This window comes from Phoenix dactylifera, chromosome 14, assembly GCF_051530095.1.
Source record: "Phoenix dactylifera cultivar Ajwa chromosome 14, Ajwa_hap1_PhDact_Kaust_v1.1, whole genome shotgun sequence".
In the NCBI taxonomy this organism is placed as follows: Eukaryota; Viridiplantae; Streptophyta; class Magnoliopsida; order Arecales; family Arecaceae; genus Phoenix; species Phoenix dactylifera.
Window position 1 is genome coordinate 21,542,412 of NC_143203.1, and position 19,407 is coordinate 21,561,818.

General features: G+C 43.4%; 2 protein-coding genes, 1 non-coding gene and 1 pseudogene across 4 annotated transcripts; all 4 read left to right on the top strand.

Annotated features, from left to right (window-relative positions):
- Nucleotides 1-4,720: 4,720 nt before the first annotated feature.
- On the top strand, nucleotides 4,721-9,288 carry EMB3141 (Pentatricopeptide repeat (PPR-like) superfamily protein). 2 transcript variants are annotated; one of them, XM_039132257.3, is made up of 2 exons: nucleotides 4,721-7,178; nucleotides 8,915-9,288. In XM_039132257.3, exon 1 carries the CDS (start codon nucleotides 4,961-4,963, stop codon nucleotides 7,088-7,090), a length of 2,130 nt encoding a protein of 709 aa, XP_038988185.3. In that variant the 5' UTR covers nucleotides 4,721-4,960; the 3' UTR covers nucleotides 7,091-7,178; nucleotides 8,915-9,288. The 2 variants fall into 2 exon arrangements, with proteins under 2 accessions (XP_038988185.3, XP_038988186.3); XM_039132258.3 differs by having other exon boundaries at nucleotides 4,801-7,171.
- Nucleotides 9,289-10,258: 970 nt separating this feature from the next.
- LOC103703548 (putative histone H2A.2) lies at nucleotides 10,259-11,587 on the top strand. The gene is made up of 2 exons (XM_008786436.5): nucleotides 10,259-10,574; nucleotides 11,181-11,587. Exons 1-2 carry the CDS (start codon nucleotides 10,386-10,388, stop codon nucleotides 11,397-11,399), a joined length of 408 nt encoding a protein of 135 aa, XP_008784658.3. The 5' UTR covers nucleotides 10,259-10,385; the 3' UTR covers nucleotides 11,400-11,587.
- Nucleotides 11,588-12,381: 794 nt separating this feature from the next.
- Nucleotides 12,382-14,438, top strand: LOC120112703 (pentatricopeptide repeat-containing protein At1g09190 pseudogene; annotated as a pseudogene).
- A 2,277-nt stretch (nucleotides 14,439-16,715) lies between these two features.
- TRNAL-CAA (transfer RNA leucine (anticodon CAA)) lies at nucleotides 16,716-16,799 on the top strand. Its single transcript has one exon. It is a non-coding gene; the product is annotated as a tRNA-Leu (tRNA).
- The last annotated feature ends 2,608 nt before the right edge of the window (nucleotides 16,800-19,407 follow it).

Consider the following 19,407-nt stretch of genomic DNA (forward strand, 5'->3'; position numbering starts at 1 on the left):
ACTAATGTGCCCACAAGCAACTAAGGGTGGTAATATGTTGGGTTAGGTCTGTGTTATGTTAATTTGAGACATTCACGTCTAAGAAAAATAGCAATACCTGCCCTTTTTCATCTAGTAAATGGGCTAGAAATTAAAAGCTAAACCTGATTCATTCATTTAAACACGTAGCATGCCCTGATCCACGTAATTGTTTGGCAAATGAATAAAATAAATTGAGTTGGGTCTTGTACGCGATGATATTCTTAATCTATCAAACATATCTAACATGTCAATAGGACATGGGTAATTAAGTTTGACATGAGTAACATGTTACCTCATATACGTGAAAATAGGTTCTTTAGCAGCCAGATATGTTATATTATACCGAATCAGATAGTGTACTTGTCATGCCCTAAACCTAGAATATAACAGATGCTGCATACCTGCATAGCGGACCATACAAGCATTCAAGGCTAAAGATCATATCAAAACAATAATGATTTTTGAAAATTAATTTAATCAAGATCTTATACAAATAATTCTTATAATCAATTGTTCCAAAGTGACATAAGTCAACATATGCTTGCCATTTATTCTGTTGCTGGTGGTCCAAACCGAGAACGATTGGCACAGCGGTGTGAACGGGGTTCCGTTTGAGTTACCTTGGTTGGCGTTGATTGCGCTCCACCTTCCACCGGGAAACCTGCAAGCAAGCCTCGCACCACCACTGGGGTAGTAGGGGCCCTCCGACGATCAAGTCAGAGGAGATTGGAGGAGAAGGAGAGATAATAGTAGCAAGTAAGAGAATGCTCTGGAAGTTCTCGCTTACCCCCCCTTCTCCCCCCAGCCGCATATATACCAGGCTGGGGGGTCTTTCAGGGGGGTTCGTCATCGTGGGGCACGATGGAGCTGCCACTGACACGGCCGTTACAGGGCGTCGTGGGGCAGCGCTGGGTACGGACATGACAGGGCGTAGTGGAGCTCCGCCTTGTACGGCCGTTACAGGGGATCGTGGAGCAGCGCCAGATACAACCGTTGCAGGGAGTAGTGGAGCAGGAGGCTGCGGCGTGCCTCTGGGGAATAGCCTGTCGTTGTCGAGAGATGTCCGACTCGGGGTCGGGCTGCGGAGACGAAGATGTCCGACTCGGGGTCGGATTGCTGGATCAAGGGGCTGCCGACTCGGGGTCGGGCTGCGGAGCCGAAGATGTCCGACTCGGGGTCGGATTGCTGAATCAAGGGGCAGCCGACTCGGGGTCGGGCTGCGGAGACGAAGATGTCCGACTCGGGGTCGGATTGCTGGATCAAGGGGCTGCCGTAGTCTTCCTGGGCGCGCGTGCCGGTCACGTGGGGCATGGTGGCTAAGTTCCCCCGTAACAGTAGCCCTCCACTTCCGAGCCTGGAACCAGAAGGGGAACGGGTGAAGGGAGTGATGCTTCGTGATTGCCGCCATCCCTCGGAGAGGCGCGCGCGCTTCGAGCTCCCCACCTTCTTTATGGCGTATGGCGGTTGTTGCTGACCTGGTAGTCTGAGGATTTCGGCGGACATCCTTCCTTAATGGCGTCGATTCGCCCTTGGGGCGCGAGCGACCCTTCGGCAGCCAGGCGTCCTCTGGCGTCACCGTGGCGTCACCCACCTTTCCGCCTATTTAACCGGGGGCCCTCCTCCGTCCGTCTTTCTCTTTACAGACATCTTCGAGTTTCTCCTTTGCGCTGCCGTCATTGCCGTCGGACTGTTCGCTTGCTCCTCCTTTGACGCTCTCGGAGCCGTTCTTCCTTCTCTTCCGGTGAGTTGCCCCATTCTTTAATTTAAGGCTCTCCATACTTTCTCCTTTTGTATTAGTGTACTCCAGTCGTTCCGGTCCTTTCCCCCTTCTTGACCCCGTCCTGACCGTAGATTCACTGGCCATTAGGGATGGGCGAAGTGAGAGCAGACCGCATTAAGTCGGAGCTGGTCGCCGAAGACCTAGATAGGTTCGTGGCTCGATACCACCTTCCCGAGGCCTGCAATGTTACGCTCCCGGGGCCTGAGGAGAGGATGTCCCATCCTCCTCCAGGGAAGGTTGCCATCAATGAGGGCATTCTTCAGGCCGGGTTCCGCTTTTCCCCTTCGGACTTAGTCGTTCAGGTGCTTCGGGGTTTAAGAGTGGCGCCGACGCAACTGGTGCCGAACTCATGGCGCGCCCTGACGGCCTTTCAGGTTCTCTGCCGCATGCACGAGGTTTCCGCCACCCTGAATGTCTTTTGGGAATGCTACGGCCTGAGCGGCCACCCCCAGGACAAAGGGTGGTGGTGCTTTGCGGCGCGGCGAGGGTGCGGCCTCGTCAAGGAGGCTCCTACCTCCATTCACGGCTGGAAGGGGCGCTTCTTTTTCGTTGACGCAGATCCCTCTTGGGGAATCAGGGCAACCTGGGAGACGCCGATGAAGTCCCCGATTGGCCTATCGAGGTTGTCGAGGGAGGAATCCGATGGCGTCGCCGTCTTGAAGGGGTTGGTTGCCGAGGGCCGGCTCCCCCCGGTGGCTCGCCTTATTTCCGAGGATACCTTGGTGAACGTCGGTCTGAGCTCGATCCCCGCTGACCGTGAGCCCGCCACCATTTCTTTTTTAGCTCTTTTCTCCTCTTTCGTCTCGTTCTTTCCTTCAGTTTCTCAACCTCCGACCACCTCGTCCTTTTTGCAGAGATCGACGACGTCATGCGGTCGGACAAGGCAACGGCTGTTGGTAGGACGTCCCTACTGGAAGCAGTCCGGAGGAAGAAACGAGCTCCTCCGAGCGGGGCCCCACCGGCGAAGAAGTCCCGCCGGCAGGCGACTCCGACGCCGACAGACGGGTCCGGACCCACCGATCAGGGGGACGCCGCGGGCGCGGACCGGGAGTTGACGCTGTATCAGCCCTCCGATGCCGAGACTACCGTTTCTCCGGAGGCATCACCCGGGCGCGCCCGAGATGGACGGGTCGGACGTGATCGGTCCCCAGCCCAGCCTTCGACTCGGTCGGCTCCGGATGATACGAGGAGGGACGCGCCGAGGCCCCGGCCGAGCGGGACCCTGTCAATTCCAGGGGCGGTCCCCGCCCCGAGCATGGTCAGCATGACTCTTCCCCAAGCGATGGGCAAGGGTAAGGCTGCAGAACCACCGTCCGACTCCGGGGAGAAGTCGGGGTCGGCCTTCACTTTCGCCGGCGCCCGAAACCTTATCGAGACGGTGCTGCTGGAGAAGGACCGCAGGCAGGTCCGGGAGATGAGGGTCCCTGACGTTGGGGCTGCCAGCTGCGTCTGTCTCATGTCGGCGAGTGTTCTTTTGGTCGCTTTCACCATTTATAGGCTCTGTTGATCCCCGCCTGACGCCCTCGTTTTTCCTATCTCTTAGCTCGCCCAGTACATGATCCGCCTGGAGGAGTGCTACGAGGAACAGGCGAGGCTTCTGGCGAGGGCCGAGAGCCAACTGAAGGCAGTAGAGGAGGGAGGTCAGGCTGCGGCGGGGAGGACGACCAGGGACCTCGAGATGAGGCTCCAGGTGGCCGAAGAGCGGGCACTCGGCTTCGTCACCCTCGAGAAGCAACTGTTGGAGGCTCAGGAGCAACTCAAGGTTGCCTCGGGTCTGCGGCGGGATTTTCACCCCGGCAACATATTCAAATAAAAAAATGTTATAACTAATCTAAATAGTCTAACTAGAACTTCAATCACTGTGAATATATTCAAAGATCTAGCGCACTCTCTCAAGTCACAAGCAATTATGAATCTGGATCCGAAAAATAGAGAGAAGAAATAATGAGCTATACTAGCCTAGTAAGTAACATAACACCCCAAAGTGGGTCTAAGCATGATAAATAAATCGTCACTACATCTGACCCATGGGCTAGAAAAGAGGAATTTACAAATAGGGAAGAAAATCATTCTTTTTCCTCTAGGCCCAAAATGAGGATGAACAAAGGTTCCTTATTGCGCTCAATTAAAAATATAGAGAGAAGGGGGAAAGTGGCTCATGGCTTGGCTGTAGCGCGGCCTGAGGCGTAGTGGCACAGTCGTCGGCAAGATGCCATAGTGGTTCGGTCATGCATAAGTGGAAACAGAGGAGGAAAAAAAAAAGGATAGAGCCCCTAGTTGCCTTAAGTGGCAACTCCCTCGGCCAAGAAGGAAGCAAGAGGGGGTGAGGGACTCAACGACGAGCAATATTGATGGAGGATCTCTGTCGGCAGTGATGGATTCCGACGGAAGAAGGGTGATGAAGCTCGGAACAGTGAAATAGAGCACACAGAAAAATAGAAAGAGAAAGAGGGGCTTCGGGCAGTGGTACTCGGTCGGGGTGGCACACCAGCCACTGGAGAAGAAGAAGAAAGGGAGTAAAGGAAGGAGAGGGCTCGACGATGGTCCATCGCAGAGGATGAGGGGGGGTTTAAAATAAGGTTTCTGAAAAGGATAAGCCCAGTGTAACGATGGTAACATTGGCCGTTCGCAGGTTGGCAACAACCCTAATGCATTAGCCGTCTGGACCGGTATTGGATGTATCAATACAATAATAAGCTAACACCAATACAGACTTCAATACCGAGACAACGCATCTTGCTTAGCAGTTTTATGTGAGTCTAGGTTGTAGCTGCATTAAGCCAGGTGGATTGGTAAATTAAATGCATTAAGTCAGGCTATATTTTTGTTTTGGTAAACATTAAACGAGGTCAGGTTGTCGAGTGGACTGCCTCTTGTTCTTAAGTCTTAACCTAGACTATGAAAGAAAGAGTAGTCCAAAGCCCATCAGCCTAGCCAGCCCACGGTTCCCCGGATCTTTCATCAAGTAGTAAAAAACCAACGCGAACCACCAAAAATCCAGCTCACCCCGATCTATCGAGGCGGAGCTCTCGATGCTCGGCAAAACCTCCAAATGAGAAGAAAAGGAGCCACTTTTCCATCCCCTGATCTCTCTTTTCCATCACCTTCCCCTCTCCAAGAATCTCCTGAGGCAGTCATCTCTTCCTCTTTATTTTTCCAATGGAAGTTAACTTCCCTCCTAGTATCTGCCACCTGACCTCGGATCGTAGAATCCAGAGCGATTCTTCTAGCTTCCCCTGTTCCTCGATTGGATTCCTGAAGCACAAAAGGATCAAATCTTTTCATGGATTTGATATCCTTTTCTCCAGGAAAGAGTTCTTATCTTCTGCTGTCAAGTGTTCCTCCGGGCCGGAGCAAGGTCTTAAGCCGAAACCCAGGCGAAACCCTCAACCGGTCGTCGAGAAACCCGACCCACAATCTTATTCCTATGATGCCCACTTCGCTCCCCCTGGCGCCTCGGGCCTCTGCGGTCAAATCGAGAAGCTGGTCTTCTTCAAAAGGTACGAAGAAGCCCTTGAATTGTTCGAAATCTTGCGGTCAAAGAGCGGCTTTGTCATCGATGCCAGCACTTACGATTCGCTGGTGAATGCATGCGTTAATTTGAGGTCGGTCGGAGCAGTCAAGACGGTGTTCCGTCATATGATCGAATCCGGGTTTGAATTTGATCAGTATATGAGGAACAGGGTGCTTCTGATGCACTTGAAATGCGGCATGTTGGCTGATGCTCGACGGTTGTTTGATGAAATGCCCGAAAGGAATATTGTGTCGTTAAACACCATGATAACAGGACTTGTCGACTCTGGATCTTATGAAGAGGCGTTTGATCTCTTCTTTTTGATGTGGCGGGAGCTATCAGATGCTGGGCCACGCATGTTTGCGACCGTCATTCGGGCATCTGCTGGTTTGGGGTCTGCATTTGTTGGTGGGCAGCTGCATTCCTGTGTTCTGAAGATGGGATTGTATGGGAATACCTTCATTTCATGTTCACTCATTGACATGTATAGTAAGTGTGGGTGCATCGAAGAAGCTCAGTGGGTCTTTGATGAGATGCCCGAGAAGACTATTGTTGGATGGAACTCAATTATGGCGGGGTATGCTCTTCATGGATACAGTGAGAAGGCTCTGGATATGTACTATGAGATGCAAAGTTCCGGTGTCAAGATGGATCACTTCACGTATTCAATTGTCATCAGAATATGCGCCCGGTTAGGTTCGTTGGAGCATGCAAAGCAAGCTCATGCAGGTCTAGTACGGAATGGGTTTGGGCTGGATATCATTGCAAACACAACTCTGGTGGATTTCTACTGCAAATGGGGCAGGATGGAAGATGCAAGGAATGTGTTTGACATGATGCCTCGCAAGAATGTTATTTCTTGGAATGCTTTGATAGGTGGGTATGCTAAGCAAGGCATGGGACACAAGGCTGTTGAGATGTTTGAGAGCATGGTCAAGGAAGGTATGATTCCGAATCATGTTACCTTTCTTGCAGTCTTAGGTGCATGTAGCTGTTCTGGTTTGTTAGATAAAGGGACAGAGATTTTTGAGTTGATGGGTAGAGACCCGAGGATGAAGCCACGGGCAATGCACTATGCCTGTATGATTGAGTTGTTGGGCCGAGAAGGCCTATTGGATGAAGCATTTGCTATGATAAAGAGTGCTCCTTTTAGCCCCACGAAAAACATGTGGGCGGCATTGCTTACAGCCTGTAGAATTCACAAGAATCTAGAGCTCGGGAAATTTGCAGCAGAAAAGCTTTTTGGGATGGAACCTGAAAAATTAAGTAATTATATTGTCCTTCTCAATATATACAACAGTTCTGGGAGAGTGGATGACGCGGCAAGGGTTTTGGAAGCCTTACAAAGAAAGGGTTTGAGATTACTTCCTGCTTGCAGTTGGATTGAGATTAAGAGACAGGTTCACCTGTTTCTTTTTGGAGATAGATCTCATCAACAAAGTGTTGAAATCTATAGAAGATTAGATGCCCTGATGGAAGAGATAGTTGAACTTGGTTATGTTCCTGATGGTAATAAACCTTTGCTTCCTGATGTGGGAGAGCACGAGCAGCAGATTTCTAATTATCACAGCGAGAAGTTAGCAATTGCTTTTGGGCTCATCAGTACACCAGATTCGACTCCCCTGCAAATCATCCAAGGCCATCGAGTCTGCACTGATTGCCATAGTGTAATTAAGCTTATAACAGTGGTTACGAAAAGGGAGATTGTCGTGAGGGATGCAAGCCGGTTCCACTATTTCAGAAACGGAACTTGTTCTTGTGGGGATTACTGGTGACTGTCAGTTGCAAGGGATGCAATGTCTTGTGGATAAAGAACACTACCAGTTGGGACTGGAGGTCTTTAGTCCCTGACACCGGTATGAGGTAACTTACAGTATATTATCTGCTAATTCTTTTGAATTGCAATCTAGATAACACTTATTTGTTGTTTAAAGAGCGGTAAAAACTAATTATTTTCCGAGGGATTCTTCTTTTTGCTCTGACCACGTGAAATGCGAATAATGTTTATCAATACTGACATTACAGTCTTACCATAAATGTGAGTTTGATTCCTCAGACTGAGTGGGGTGATTTCGTCCTCAAATCTTGGGGGGTTTGTAAACTGAAAACAATTCATGTTGCTGTATTATCATGGGGAAGAAGATGTTTCCTATCAAAAGGAAAAATGGATATAGCTCTGTCATCTTGGACTCCATGAAACTTCTAATTCAACTCTCTGTGTCTAGATCTTGCACTGTATATATATAGGCACCCATATGTTTGATTACTGCCCTTTTATAATCTCCATGAGCTCTTGTATTGGATATAAATGAATTTGATTGTTGCCCTTTCATATTCTTTCGTGAAATTCTAAGCTTCTCAGTTCCCCTCAACAAGAAAAGGGATCTGCTTAGTTTCATCTTTCTTACATGTTACCTAATTTCATGTGATCTATGTAGACATTTTACCCAGTATACATGATGTTTGGAAGTGATCCACATCAAACTGTTCTATATGCTCTATAAACCATGAACACTGCTACCTTCTATGTCTTGGATTAGAGAGCATCTAATCCTTCTTTATGTTGCCATTCTGATATATTTTGCCCATATCATGCTGTGTGTGTGTGTGAAGAAGAAAATTCCTGGCTTCCTTGCTTCCAGTCATACTGAATTTTGCCTGTTGATCTCTGTAACATCTATTTGGAGAGGCATCGCAGTTAATTTTTGTTTGAAAAAGAAAAGAAAAAAAGCTGCCATCAACATGTCCAATGTCTTGCTCTTAGCATCGGTTTTTGTTCTCCCTGTTGCCCACTCTGAAGCAGCTTCTCCTACTCAGTATATCCAAACCTTAGATGTTCTTATACTTACAAAATCAGTAGGTGTTAGAATCAGAATAACAAGATTATCTTGTCTTGTATGTCAAGGCCCAGAAAGGGAAGGAGGGAAGCTAGGAAGGTGATGTAGCTCTCTAAACATTAAATTTGTTCTAACCATATTAGTGCTGCCTTCCGAGACATTCCAAAATACAATAGAAAACATTTCTGCTTTTATATTTCATAAAAAAAAAGGCAACCTTATGAGTGCTGTTCCAGCTAAGAGTGATGATGCAATCAAAGTATGCTCCTTGTATCTTCTATGGAGGGAGGCAATGCTTTAACTGATTGACCAACCATTGCTAAACTTAACATAGGATTTGTTCTTGCAAAGTGCCCAAAGACCTTAGAAGATATTGTACTACCACTTCCTTCAAAAGTCACAAGCTCTTTATACTATCATGAGCTTTGTTGCTATAGACTAATCCTTCAAGTTTTATTTTATGCCCTTTTCTTTCCAAAATTGTCTTATATAGGATTCAAATATAAATGTTAACATGCTGACATTAGCTTGAGAGCCATTTATTAAAGTTTCGGAACTTTGTCCAAGTTTGTTTAACCATTCACTAAAGATCAACTCAATGTGGGTAGAAAGGGTTTGCAAGCTAAGTTTATGCTTCTGTTTGTTTATAATATCTCATTTTAGAATAGTACGGTGTCTGATGGTCAAGTCATACATTGCTGGCTTCTCGTATGACCATGAAGTAGTGTGTTGTAATTTTTCGTACTTTTTTTGACTTTCCAGGTGAAAGTATGAGTATCTTCAACATTCTCTCCAAGCAACAACGCTCAGGTGAATGGGGAGAAGTGGGCCTGTTCCAGAGATCTTGCTGTGTGACTTTTATGCTACAAAGTTTGGTACTATTATAGATAGCCATTATATCATCTATTTTGGAGAGGAACGACTCTCTTTTATCCCCACTTGTATTGAAAAATGTTTAGATATGTTCTCAAGATAAATGGGAGCCGCCTATCTCCAAAATAGGTGATAAAAGAGCTATCTACTGTAGCTGTAGTGTAAAAGCCACACCACAGATAATCCGAACTCTAGTTCTATGACTATTAATACAAGAGAGATCATACATTGATTGTTACAAAGGACCAATCAGTGTTCTTCGATAGCCTTGGTCCTATTACATGTGGGAACACTTGCCCATGATGAATATGATTTAAGGGGACATGATAGACTAAGAATGGCTGATACAAGACAAAAGGGCCTACTTTGGTCCATTGCCGAAGACCCCTCGTCTTCCAAATTGAAACTTGACCACATAAGATGTGCTTGGAGCTAGTCGTGAAAGACAACTGAAGCTGAATTAATTAAATAATTATTAAACTACATTATGCTTATTCAAGTATACACAATGCTTAAGGCTCGTTTGGTTCGCGATAAGTATTTTTTCTTATAGGAATATGATTTCTGAGAAATATATGTCTGTGAAGATAATGTTTAGAAAAGTACTTTTGGCATATTTGGTTGACCATGAAACAGAGTGCTAATATTTAGTTAACCATCCACTTTTCTGGAAAAGTTATATGTAATGTCTATTATATTCTTAATAAAAATTAGGTCTTTAATGCTGTAGGACTTTTTTGGAAAAAAAATAAAAATGTTTCGATTTTTGGCTCATAGAAAAGTAACTTTTTTATGTTTTTATGGAAAAGATTTTTTTATTACATGTGGGAATCATATTTTCATAAAAATACAATTTTTTTGTTTTTCTTTTTTAAAAATTCCAACCAAACAAGATGTATCTCTTTATTTTTTTTGTTGACTATATTTTTTTTCTTTCTTTTTTCGTGAGCCAAATGGAGTTTTAGTGCAACAACTTCGCTAAAAAAAAGAACGCTCCTCACCACACCCATTCATGACAGGCGGGCCCCACGCATAACATGGGACATAGTTATGTGGGTGTATCAAAAGCGGGTGTAACTAGAGTAATTCTCCGGAACACCCAAGACAGGCTTGGAGAGCTCTACCGTCAAACATCCGGCCGTTCAAACGAATCCCATTCAATGGCTGTGGATGGGGATCCGGGTGCTCTTCCCTCATTGGGCCGGTCAAACCTCTCCTCTGACGGCTATATAAATTGAAGCGAATCCCACCTAATACCTCCCACAAGCCAACTACTGGAGGATAATAAAGGGTCGTCCTTCCCGTCCGAAACCTCATCGCAATCTCCTCCTCCAAACCCTAGCTCTAGATTTCGATCACCATGGCCGGAAGGGGGAAGGCTATCGGTTCCGGCGCCTCGAAGAAGGCGATGTCGAGGAGCAGCAAGGCGGGGCTCCAGTTCCCCGTCGGTAGGATCGCCCGATTCCTCAAGGCCGGCAAGTACGCCGAGCGCGTCGGCGCCGGCGCCCCCGTCTATCTTGCCGCCGTCCTTGAGTACCTTGCTGCCGAGGTGCGGATCCGTTCTAGTTATCGGGGTTTCTTTCTCCGATCTGGTTTTTTTGAATTTGGTACTCTTTTGATTTTCTTGTTTTCATTCTTTGTGCAGTTTTATATGTTTTTATTTCATATAATTTCTTTTGGGGATTTGGTTATGTCGTTGTTTTCTTTACTGTTTGTGATTACATTTGATGACCTTTTACTCTTACGGGGTCTGATTCTCTGGAGTTTGTTCTGGTACACCAAAATTCTCGAACTTTCCTTTATTATCTTTGTAATTCATTTTTTTTGTTTTCCTAGTCTATCAAATCTGAGCAATATCGATATTGTTGATTCGATAAATTTTATAATTATAATTAAAAAATCTCGTCTTTATTTTTTTTAAATTGCTAATTTTTGATTTACACTTTCCATGTTTTTGTTGCTAATTTTTTCGATATTTCTCTCTTTCTCTTGCTATTTAAGGCATCTGTAGCAATAAATTCTTTTAATCTCTTGTTCTCCTCTATCTTTTTTGTCCTTCAGACCTTTTGCTCTGTGTATTTTAGGGATAGCTTCAATATTTTTGGGGTAGTTCAGGGAATTAATCATCCATTTTTCGCTTTCCGCTTGTGAATAGGTCTTGGAGCTCGCTGGAAACGCGGCGAGGGACAACAAGAAGACTAGGATAGTCCCGAGGCACATCCAATTGGCAGTGAGGAACGACGAGGAACTCTCGAAGCTCCTGGGGACCGTCACCATTGCCAACGGCGGTGTGATGCCCAACATCCACAACCTTCTCCTTCCCAAGAAGACCGGCGGCTCCTCCAAGTCTGCCCCGGCTGACGATGATAGCTAAAAGCTCCATTTTTTTTCAACCTATCTTCCTTGTCTTCCTCCTGTAAGACTAATGTGGAGTGGAAAACGTATCATCTTTAGGTTTCTTCTTCTTCTCCTTTTTTATTTTTGTAATTTGTGGCGTTAATCACTTGTTCTGGGATTTTTATCTAGTGAATGGAAAGCGGAAAATCTGTCTATCTTCTTCCACTTTTTGAGGGTGGTGGTTATTATGGTTGAATTAGGTGTTAAAGGGAATATTGTCATTAGCTTGGTCATACCTGTGGATGATGAAGTAAATAGAAGAGAATAATTGTATCTACTATTTGGACCATTCCCATGCGAAATGTACTTCTCAGCCTTTGTACTCCTCTCGAACTATGTGCCTACACCATACATAATTCTGGTATGCATCCTTTCTAATATGGCATTGCTTATTTTTTCTTGGGACTCTGAACGTTGATACGTTGATTTTATCTCTTCAGGTGCCGGAATCAAGCAGTGTCATGTTGAATTATATTTTTCAAAGTGTAACATGCTTTTATTTTCTTTTAAACATGGCTACTAATATATGCTAACACCGCATGAGCCTTGTTGCGATGAGAGTAGCACAGCAAACTTTCATGCTCACGAAGTGCTTTTAACTATTTTTTGCACCCCTCCTTAAACGTTGAAGATTATGAATTTGTATCTAGAAAGGTGTTTGATAAGATTGGATGCAGCTGCAGTTTCAGGAGATTCACGTATGCTTAATGCGGATTTTGATGCAAATTTAATGAGCCTACTTTGCGAAAGATGGTTATCAAATCTTGAGCTTTTCCATCTTAGTATATGATTGAAGGGAGATTGTTTTCTGCTCTTCTTGTCTAGGTGGTGAGTTGCATCTTTAGCAATTGCTGATGGATTGATATATTATCTATTTTTTTATACGGATATATTTTTTTTATACGAGTATAATTTATTTTTATAAAGGTAGGAAATCCTACCCCCATGTTCCTCGACTGTGGTATATTTGTACAAAGACTCCTTTCCCACGCCATTCTCCCATCCTCTTTTTTTTTTCACTCTCCTCATCAGCTCCAATTAGAATGTCAAGTAAATAGGGCTTCTTCCTTCCAACCCACCCCCAATGGTGGCTCCTCCCTTCCAAAGCCATGGCCACCACTTCTTTCTTCAAGCTCCTCTCGCAAAACCCATTCCTCTCCCTGCTCCAAAATGCCAGGACCGCCTCTCAAATTTTCCAAATTCACGCCCAATTGATCTGCAGAGCCCTAATGTCCGACTCCTTCGTAGCAAGCCGTCTCCTTTTCGCCGCCTGCGAGCTCTCCAACCCTTCTTCCATCCATCTCACAGCAGCCTACGCTGAGCTCATCTTTTCCCAAGTCCATCACCCCAACACCTTCTTCTGGAATACCATCATCAGGTTCCATTCGCAGACCTCAAACCCCCTCCGCGCACTCCTTTTCTTCTCCCAGATGCGTAAAAGTGGGATTTTTACAGATAATTACACCTATCCGTTTGTTCTCAAGGCCTGTGCTTCGAGGCCTGGCCGTCGAGAAGGGGTGGTGGTCCACGGGGAGGTCGTCAAGAGAGGATTTCATGAGGATTTGTTCGTGAGGAATGGTTTGATCAGCATGTATTGCAGGAGTGGAGACGTTGAATTGGGTATGATGCTTTTTGATGGTTTCCGGTCGAGAGATTTGGTATCATGGAACTCCATGATTGCTGGTTACAGTATGTGTGGGAAGATGGGCGAAGCCCAGAAGCTTTTTGATGCAATGCCGGAGAGGGATGCCTTCTCTTGGGCTATCTTAATCGATGGCTATGGAAAGAAAATAGGGGATGTCCGTCGTGCTCGGGAGTTGTTTGATGCGATGCCTGATAGGGATTTGGTCTGTTGGAATTCCATGATTGATGGGTACTCTGGTCTTGGTATGATGGGTCCAGCCCGAGAACTCTTTGAAGCGATGCCCGAGAGGAATGTGATCTCGTGGAGTATCCTCATTGATGGCTATATTCGCCATGGAGACTCCAAGGAAGCTTTGAACATATTTCAGCAAATGCTTCGCCATGGTATGAAGCCTGATAAGATTAGTGCTGTTGGTGTGATTTCAGCATGTGCCCAGTTGGGCGCTCTCGATCAGGGTCGATGGGTCCACTTCTATCTGAAAAAGAACAGAATCTTGTTTGATGTTGTAGTCCAAACTGCCCTGATAGATATGTACATGAAATGTGGGAGCTTGGACCTTGCGAGGAGGCTTTTTGACAGCATGCGTGAGAGGAGCATTGTTACCTGGAATGTAATGATTGTCGGACTTGGGGCTAATGGCTATGAAGCAGAAGCAGTGGAGCTTTTCGATCAAATGGAGAAGGAAGGAACATTAATGGATGATCTCACTTTTCTTGCTGTATTGACAGCATGCACTCATGCTGGTTTAGTTGCAAAGGGATGGGAGATATTTGATAGGATGAGGAGCGATTTCGGGATAACTCCTAAGGCTGAACACTATGGTTGCATAGTGGATCTCCTTGGGCGTGCCGGAAGGTTGCATGAAGCTAGAAATGTCATAGAGACAATGCCGATGAAGCCTACTTTGACGTTGTGGGGATCCCTTCTTGCAGCTTGTCGGACACATCGATGTGTTGATCTGGCTGAAGTTTCGGTTGAGCAGCTCAAGAATCTTGGAGCAGATGACAGTGGGGTTTATGTGCTTTTATCCAATATCTATGCGGAAGAGGGAATGTGGGATGATGTGTGGAGGATAAGGAAGTTGATGTGTGCTAGAGGGATGAAGAAGGAAGTTGGAAGGAGTGTAGTTGAGGTGAATGGCAGGGTTCATGAGTTTGTGAATGGCGATGTCTCTTATCTAGAAATATTTTCAGTTCTTTGGAGTTTGTCTAATAACATAGCCTTAACATAGCTTTCAAAATGTGTTCTTATTGGCTAAATGTTTCTCTCTGCAGTATGAAGTCTTCAAAGACATTCATTTTAGAGCTAGGGCAAGCTTGGTTAGGATCAGTCCATGTCAGAAACCTAATCTGTATAGAAGAGATGGGTCATTACCAAATAATCAGACATAAATTTTCAATGAAGATTCTAGGATTGAATCAAGATTCGCCGTATCGGTACCGGATTTCATACTGGTGCCACACTAGTATAGGTACGGTATGGTAAGAAATTTTTTTGGCATACCGAGGGTCGGTACGCCACCGGTACCGAACTGGTACGGTATTGGTACTGTCCGGTTTGGTGTGGTACAACATATCATGAATAGAACCAAAAGGATCGTGACGCTATTATTCTTTTAAGACAGTTTAAATTCTGATTACGAATGTATTGAGGTGGGCTCTTGGTTTCAGTAGTGTTTGTTCTTGCGATGAAATTGGACAACTGTATATGCTTCGAAGTTCGGACCCATGGGATTGAAGTAGTTTTGTTGAATCTGTGTCAATAATGTTGGTGATTCAACACTCCAATTATAGCAACTTATGCTGTGGAAACTCCCTGATATTCAACCATGAATGCTTACACTCAAAGCTCTTACTAACTGACAGTCAGTCTCTGATCACTATATCAAAGCCTATTACTTCCAGGAAGCCATTAGCCACCTCAAGGAGCCTACACTTGAGAATCTTGTGTCTGGGAGGCTGTAATCTCCATTGTAGATCATGCATAGATCTGACATACATGTGCCTATGATGGTCCAAACTGCAGAGCAGATTCTCGAAATTGTACACTTTATTTTCTTCATTCTGCAGCACATGATCTTTCTGAATGTCAACCAATTTTGCCGAAATGGCATTAGCTCCTTTGGAGTTTGTATGTCTTGTCATAACACAATCATGAGACATTTGCTGGGTTCTCAATTAACAAAGTTACAAAGAAGACAACCGACAGAAATTTTGATCTTTGGGTTTGTAAATATCTTTTAAATGGCTGCCCAGTTACTACATTGTCTGGTTTCTGTCTGACTCTTTTCTTGGGCAAGGGTCTCTTTCTTCCATTGCATGTAGTTTTAACATAGTTACGGGCAGCCAACTCAATAAAGTCTCCTTTTCTTCAATTAACAGAGTTGGCATGTTGAGAGTTCTGATGCCCCAGTTCGTGATCGTTGTGCTGCCGACTGTGACATTGTTGGACAGTGCATTTACAGCTCCACATGTTTATGAAGCTGTTTTTGAGGTTCTTTTGAGAGTAAAAGCTTTTTTTTTGGAGTTTATCTACTTGTTTACAAAAAAAATAAAGAGTCGTGTTCATGTAAAGCTTTAACAGCTACTGTTTATTTACTCTGGTTTCAAGTTTTTATTGCATTTACGGAAATGAGTTTTAATCAGGTGCAAATGACTGAGTTCTTGGATAATATAACAAAAGCTCACAATCTTGAGCTAGAAAGATTACTGTGGAATGTGCATATTGCCATCCAAAAGCCATATCTCTCCAACCAAACTAATTGTTCTGTTGTTGTTTACATTAGAACAACGCTCTCGAAGCAATTCACTTGGTTGATGAGTCTATCTGTGAAGCGTCTTTCTTTTGAAATGAATCTAATTTCAAGTACTTAGTACCTATAACAACATACAAAAACTTAGTTGATTAATAAAAGTCCGCGCAAGAATCCAATTTTCCTTTGATATTAGCATGCCTGATCATTTATTCTCCAAAATAGCGAAGAATTCCTTATTTTTTCACATCAGATAAATTATTGTAATGGTTCTCAACTTGTTGCTGTAATAATTCATGATTATGCAAAATATTTATAAACATGTCATGGAATATTGATGAAACATTATTCTTCTCAAAAGAGATAATTGATGAAACATTTAGTATTGCTGAATAATTTTGATGAAGGATTTTTTGAAAAGTTGAGAATTAGTAATTTTTTATAAATTAAATAGATTCCGTCTTATAGAGGCACAAGAAAGGTAGTCAAAAAGGAAGGAAGATTTTTTTTGTTGCTGCTTCTATTCTAGTACTTCTCGAATTCATTTACAGATATATCTATTTATTTTATATCTTTTCAACATACTGATATTTTTAAATTTATTCCTGTAGCTTAGAATAGTTTCTTGATAACCTCTCTACGTAATGAAATATTGCTACTAAATAACAAAACTAGATTTGTATAAATTACAACAAAGAGGAAAAGGGGGAGATATAATTTTGAATAATCACAAAGGAATGATATTCCTTGTAGTTAATCCCTTATATAAATGATTTCAAGTTTCCTTTGCATTGAAACATTTAAAAGAACAACAATTTTTAAGTGGATTGTATTGATTGATTTTTGGCATAGTTCAAGTAGTTATATTATGTTTGGTTGAGCGCTAAAACCATCATGTCAGGATGGCCGAGTGGTCTAAGGCGCCAGACTCAAGTTCTGGTCCTCGTGAGAGGGCGTGGGTTCAAATCCCACTTCTGACATTTATTTAATTTTGATTTTTTCATAAACAATTTATATATATTTATCTCCATTTTCATTTTTTTCTAAAAAATCATATATAATTGTCCCGTTCTCTTAAAATATTCTCATACAATTGCCATCAACATACTAATTTAAGATCAACTATTAATTTCCAATATTGAGCTTAAGAAAATATCCCCTCAAATGGAGCCAAGTTTTAGTTAAAAGAAACTCGAGCAAAAATAATTTATTACATTGTTAATGCACATCTAAAATTAAATAAAAAATTCATATACTAATGTATTATTTTATATTTTTATTTATTAATGGGATGTTTTTTTGTTTATATTATTGATATTTCAATTTGTAATATTTGCTTCATATTAAGGGATACTTGCAATGCAATGGAATAATTAATGCTTTACCTGATACACCATTGATTTGGTATAGGGCTCCTTAGGATACATGAGTTAATAAAACTTTTATAGAATTGAAGCATCTATTGATTTATTCACAATTTGAAGCAAAACCGAATAAACTAGTCTAATACAGATATATTATTTCACATTCACTCAAATCTCCTTTTGTTTTCATACTTCAAATATAATTGCAAGGAAAGTCTATTTAAAAGGTGGCATGTTGATGCTAAAGCAAGAGTTCTAGATGATTTAATTAAGAAGCTTTAGGAAATGAGGTAGATAATGCTTGATGAAGTAGACAATCATTTGTCACTTAATATGAATTTGTAACATTATTTGAAGTTTTTGATTGCTTTGCATTTTTGAGATATTTTCAAATATTTTTATTTCTAATAACTTAGCAATTCTTGAACATCTTCAATGATATATTCTTTTGTCAGATAGATATGGATCATGATTTCATTTTATAACCAAGGTGAATGGATTTCGGTTTGCATGCCTTTTTTTTCTTTTTTTATATATAGGTTATGAGCATAATATGCCTAAACTAAAACTATATGTTCAACATGTAAATGTGACATTCTATTTTTTTGTACTTTTAAAATTATATACAATACTTAAATTTTGAAATATTAAATACATGCAATTTGTTTATATTTTTTAACTGAATTGAATTTGAATCTAAGCATATCAGAAATCTAAGTAGGACATTGTTGGGGGAAAACCCAAGTCGTGCCAGCCCGGAGGCGCTCGACCAGGGAGCGCCGACCAGGGAAGCGCCGACCAGGAAGGCGCCCACCAGAAAGGCGCCCGACCAGGAAGGCGCCGACCAGAAAGGCGCCCGACCTCACAACGCTCAAACTAGAGGCACCCCGCTGAGTAACTGGCTCGGCTCGGCACCCGACCAGGTGCCGAGCCCATGCCTTGTCCAAATATTCAACCTCAGCCTAATCCCTTAGAGAATCTGACAACTAGATACCCGACTCCACCGTACTCTGTTACCGTCGTCAAGCCATTAAGGCACGTGACCTCCGCAGGCCTCCGACACGCCCTATCATTAATGCGTGTGACCCCTGCGGGCCTCCAATGCACTCAATCATTAAATGAACACGGCTCAAGATGATCTCCGGATCACTAGACCATCAAAGCGTATGGCTCTCCCTGATCACCGGTTCACTCAGCAATTAATGCACTTGCTATCTGCGAACCCCAGGCCCACCACGGCCAGCGGTTCAACCACTCCAACAGGTCCGATCAACCATGACAATTCGCTGACTCCGGTCTGATCCGGTCTTATTCTCCACAACGCCATTAATGAGCATGATCGTGCCCAATTATCACGAAAAAGACAATTTACCCTGTCACCTCTCAGGTAACATAATATCCTTCTATAAAAGGGAACGTAGGGGAAAGAAAGGGGACGGACACAAGAACAAACATTCTCCTCTTTTACTCCACTCATATACTAGCCCCCCTCTGACTTAAGCATCATAGGGCCGGCGCCGGAGATCCCGGCCACCGGCTTCTTGCAGGATTCTCCATGAGGACGCCACCAGCTGACGCGCCGCCACCTACTGTTCCAGCAGCGGAGCTCCTCCCCTCTCGGCCCACGGTCGCCCCCGGATCCAATTTCCAGCAACAGACATATTAATAATGATTGTTATTTTATACTAAGAATGTATTAATATTGTTTATTAAGAAAGTATTTTCTAATCCTAATTTCTGCTGAATCCTATTTGTTTGTTAATAAAAGTAAATTTTGAATTATAAACTTGAATCCAAGCCATTGGATAAGGGTGTGACCTTTGTTATTAAATTCAGGTTTTGGTTCTTCCAAAGGAGTGGGAAGTCTAGGAAGTAGGGATGAATTATACATCGCTAAAACTTATGATGACTCGTTTGGTTGCAGGATTGGAAATGGGTCGGGCGACATCCCTACTTGAATTCGATCTGATTTTTTTTGGGCGTTAAGTCTGGCTTAGGGCTAATTTTTTTTGAAAAACCTAAGTCTAAACTCAGCTCGAGCCTAGGCCTAGGCTTAACCCGATCCGATTGGGCTGACCCAAATTTGTGGAGTGGACTGTGATATGTTGGATCACGAACGACTTTTTCATTGATAATTCAGAATGTTGATTTTTTTAAGATGTCTTTATCCAACTTTTATACCCTCAGAAGATTTTACAGAGACATGGAAACACTGATATTCAAC

What these genes read in the sequence shown, in the direction of transcription:
- EMB3141 (XM_039132257.3), top strand. Translation starts at nt 4,961, where the DNA reads ATGGAAGTTAACTTCCCTCCTAGTATCTGCCACCTGACCTCGGATCGT.
- LOC103703548 (XM_008786436.5), top strand. Translation starts at nt 10,386, where the DNA reads ATGGCCGGAAGGGGGAAGGCTATCGGTTCCGGCGCCTCGAAGAAGGCG. An exon ending in TTGAGTACCTTGCTGCCGAG is followed by an intron (nt 10,575 to 11,180) that starts GTGCGGATCCGT and finishes GCTTGTGAATAG; the next exon opens with GTCTTGGAGCTCGCTGGAAA.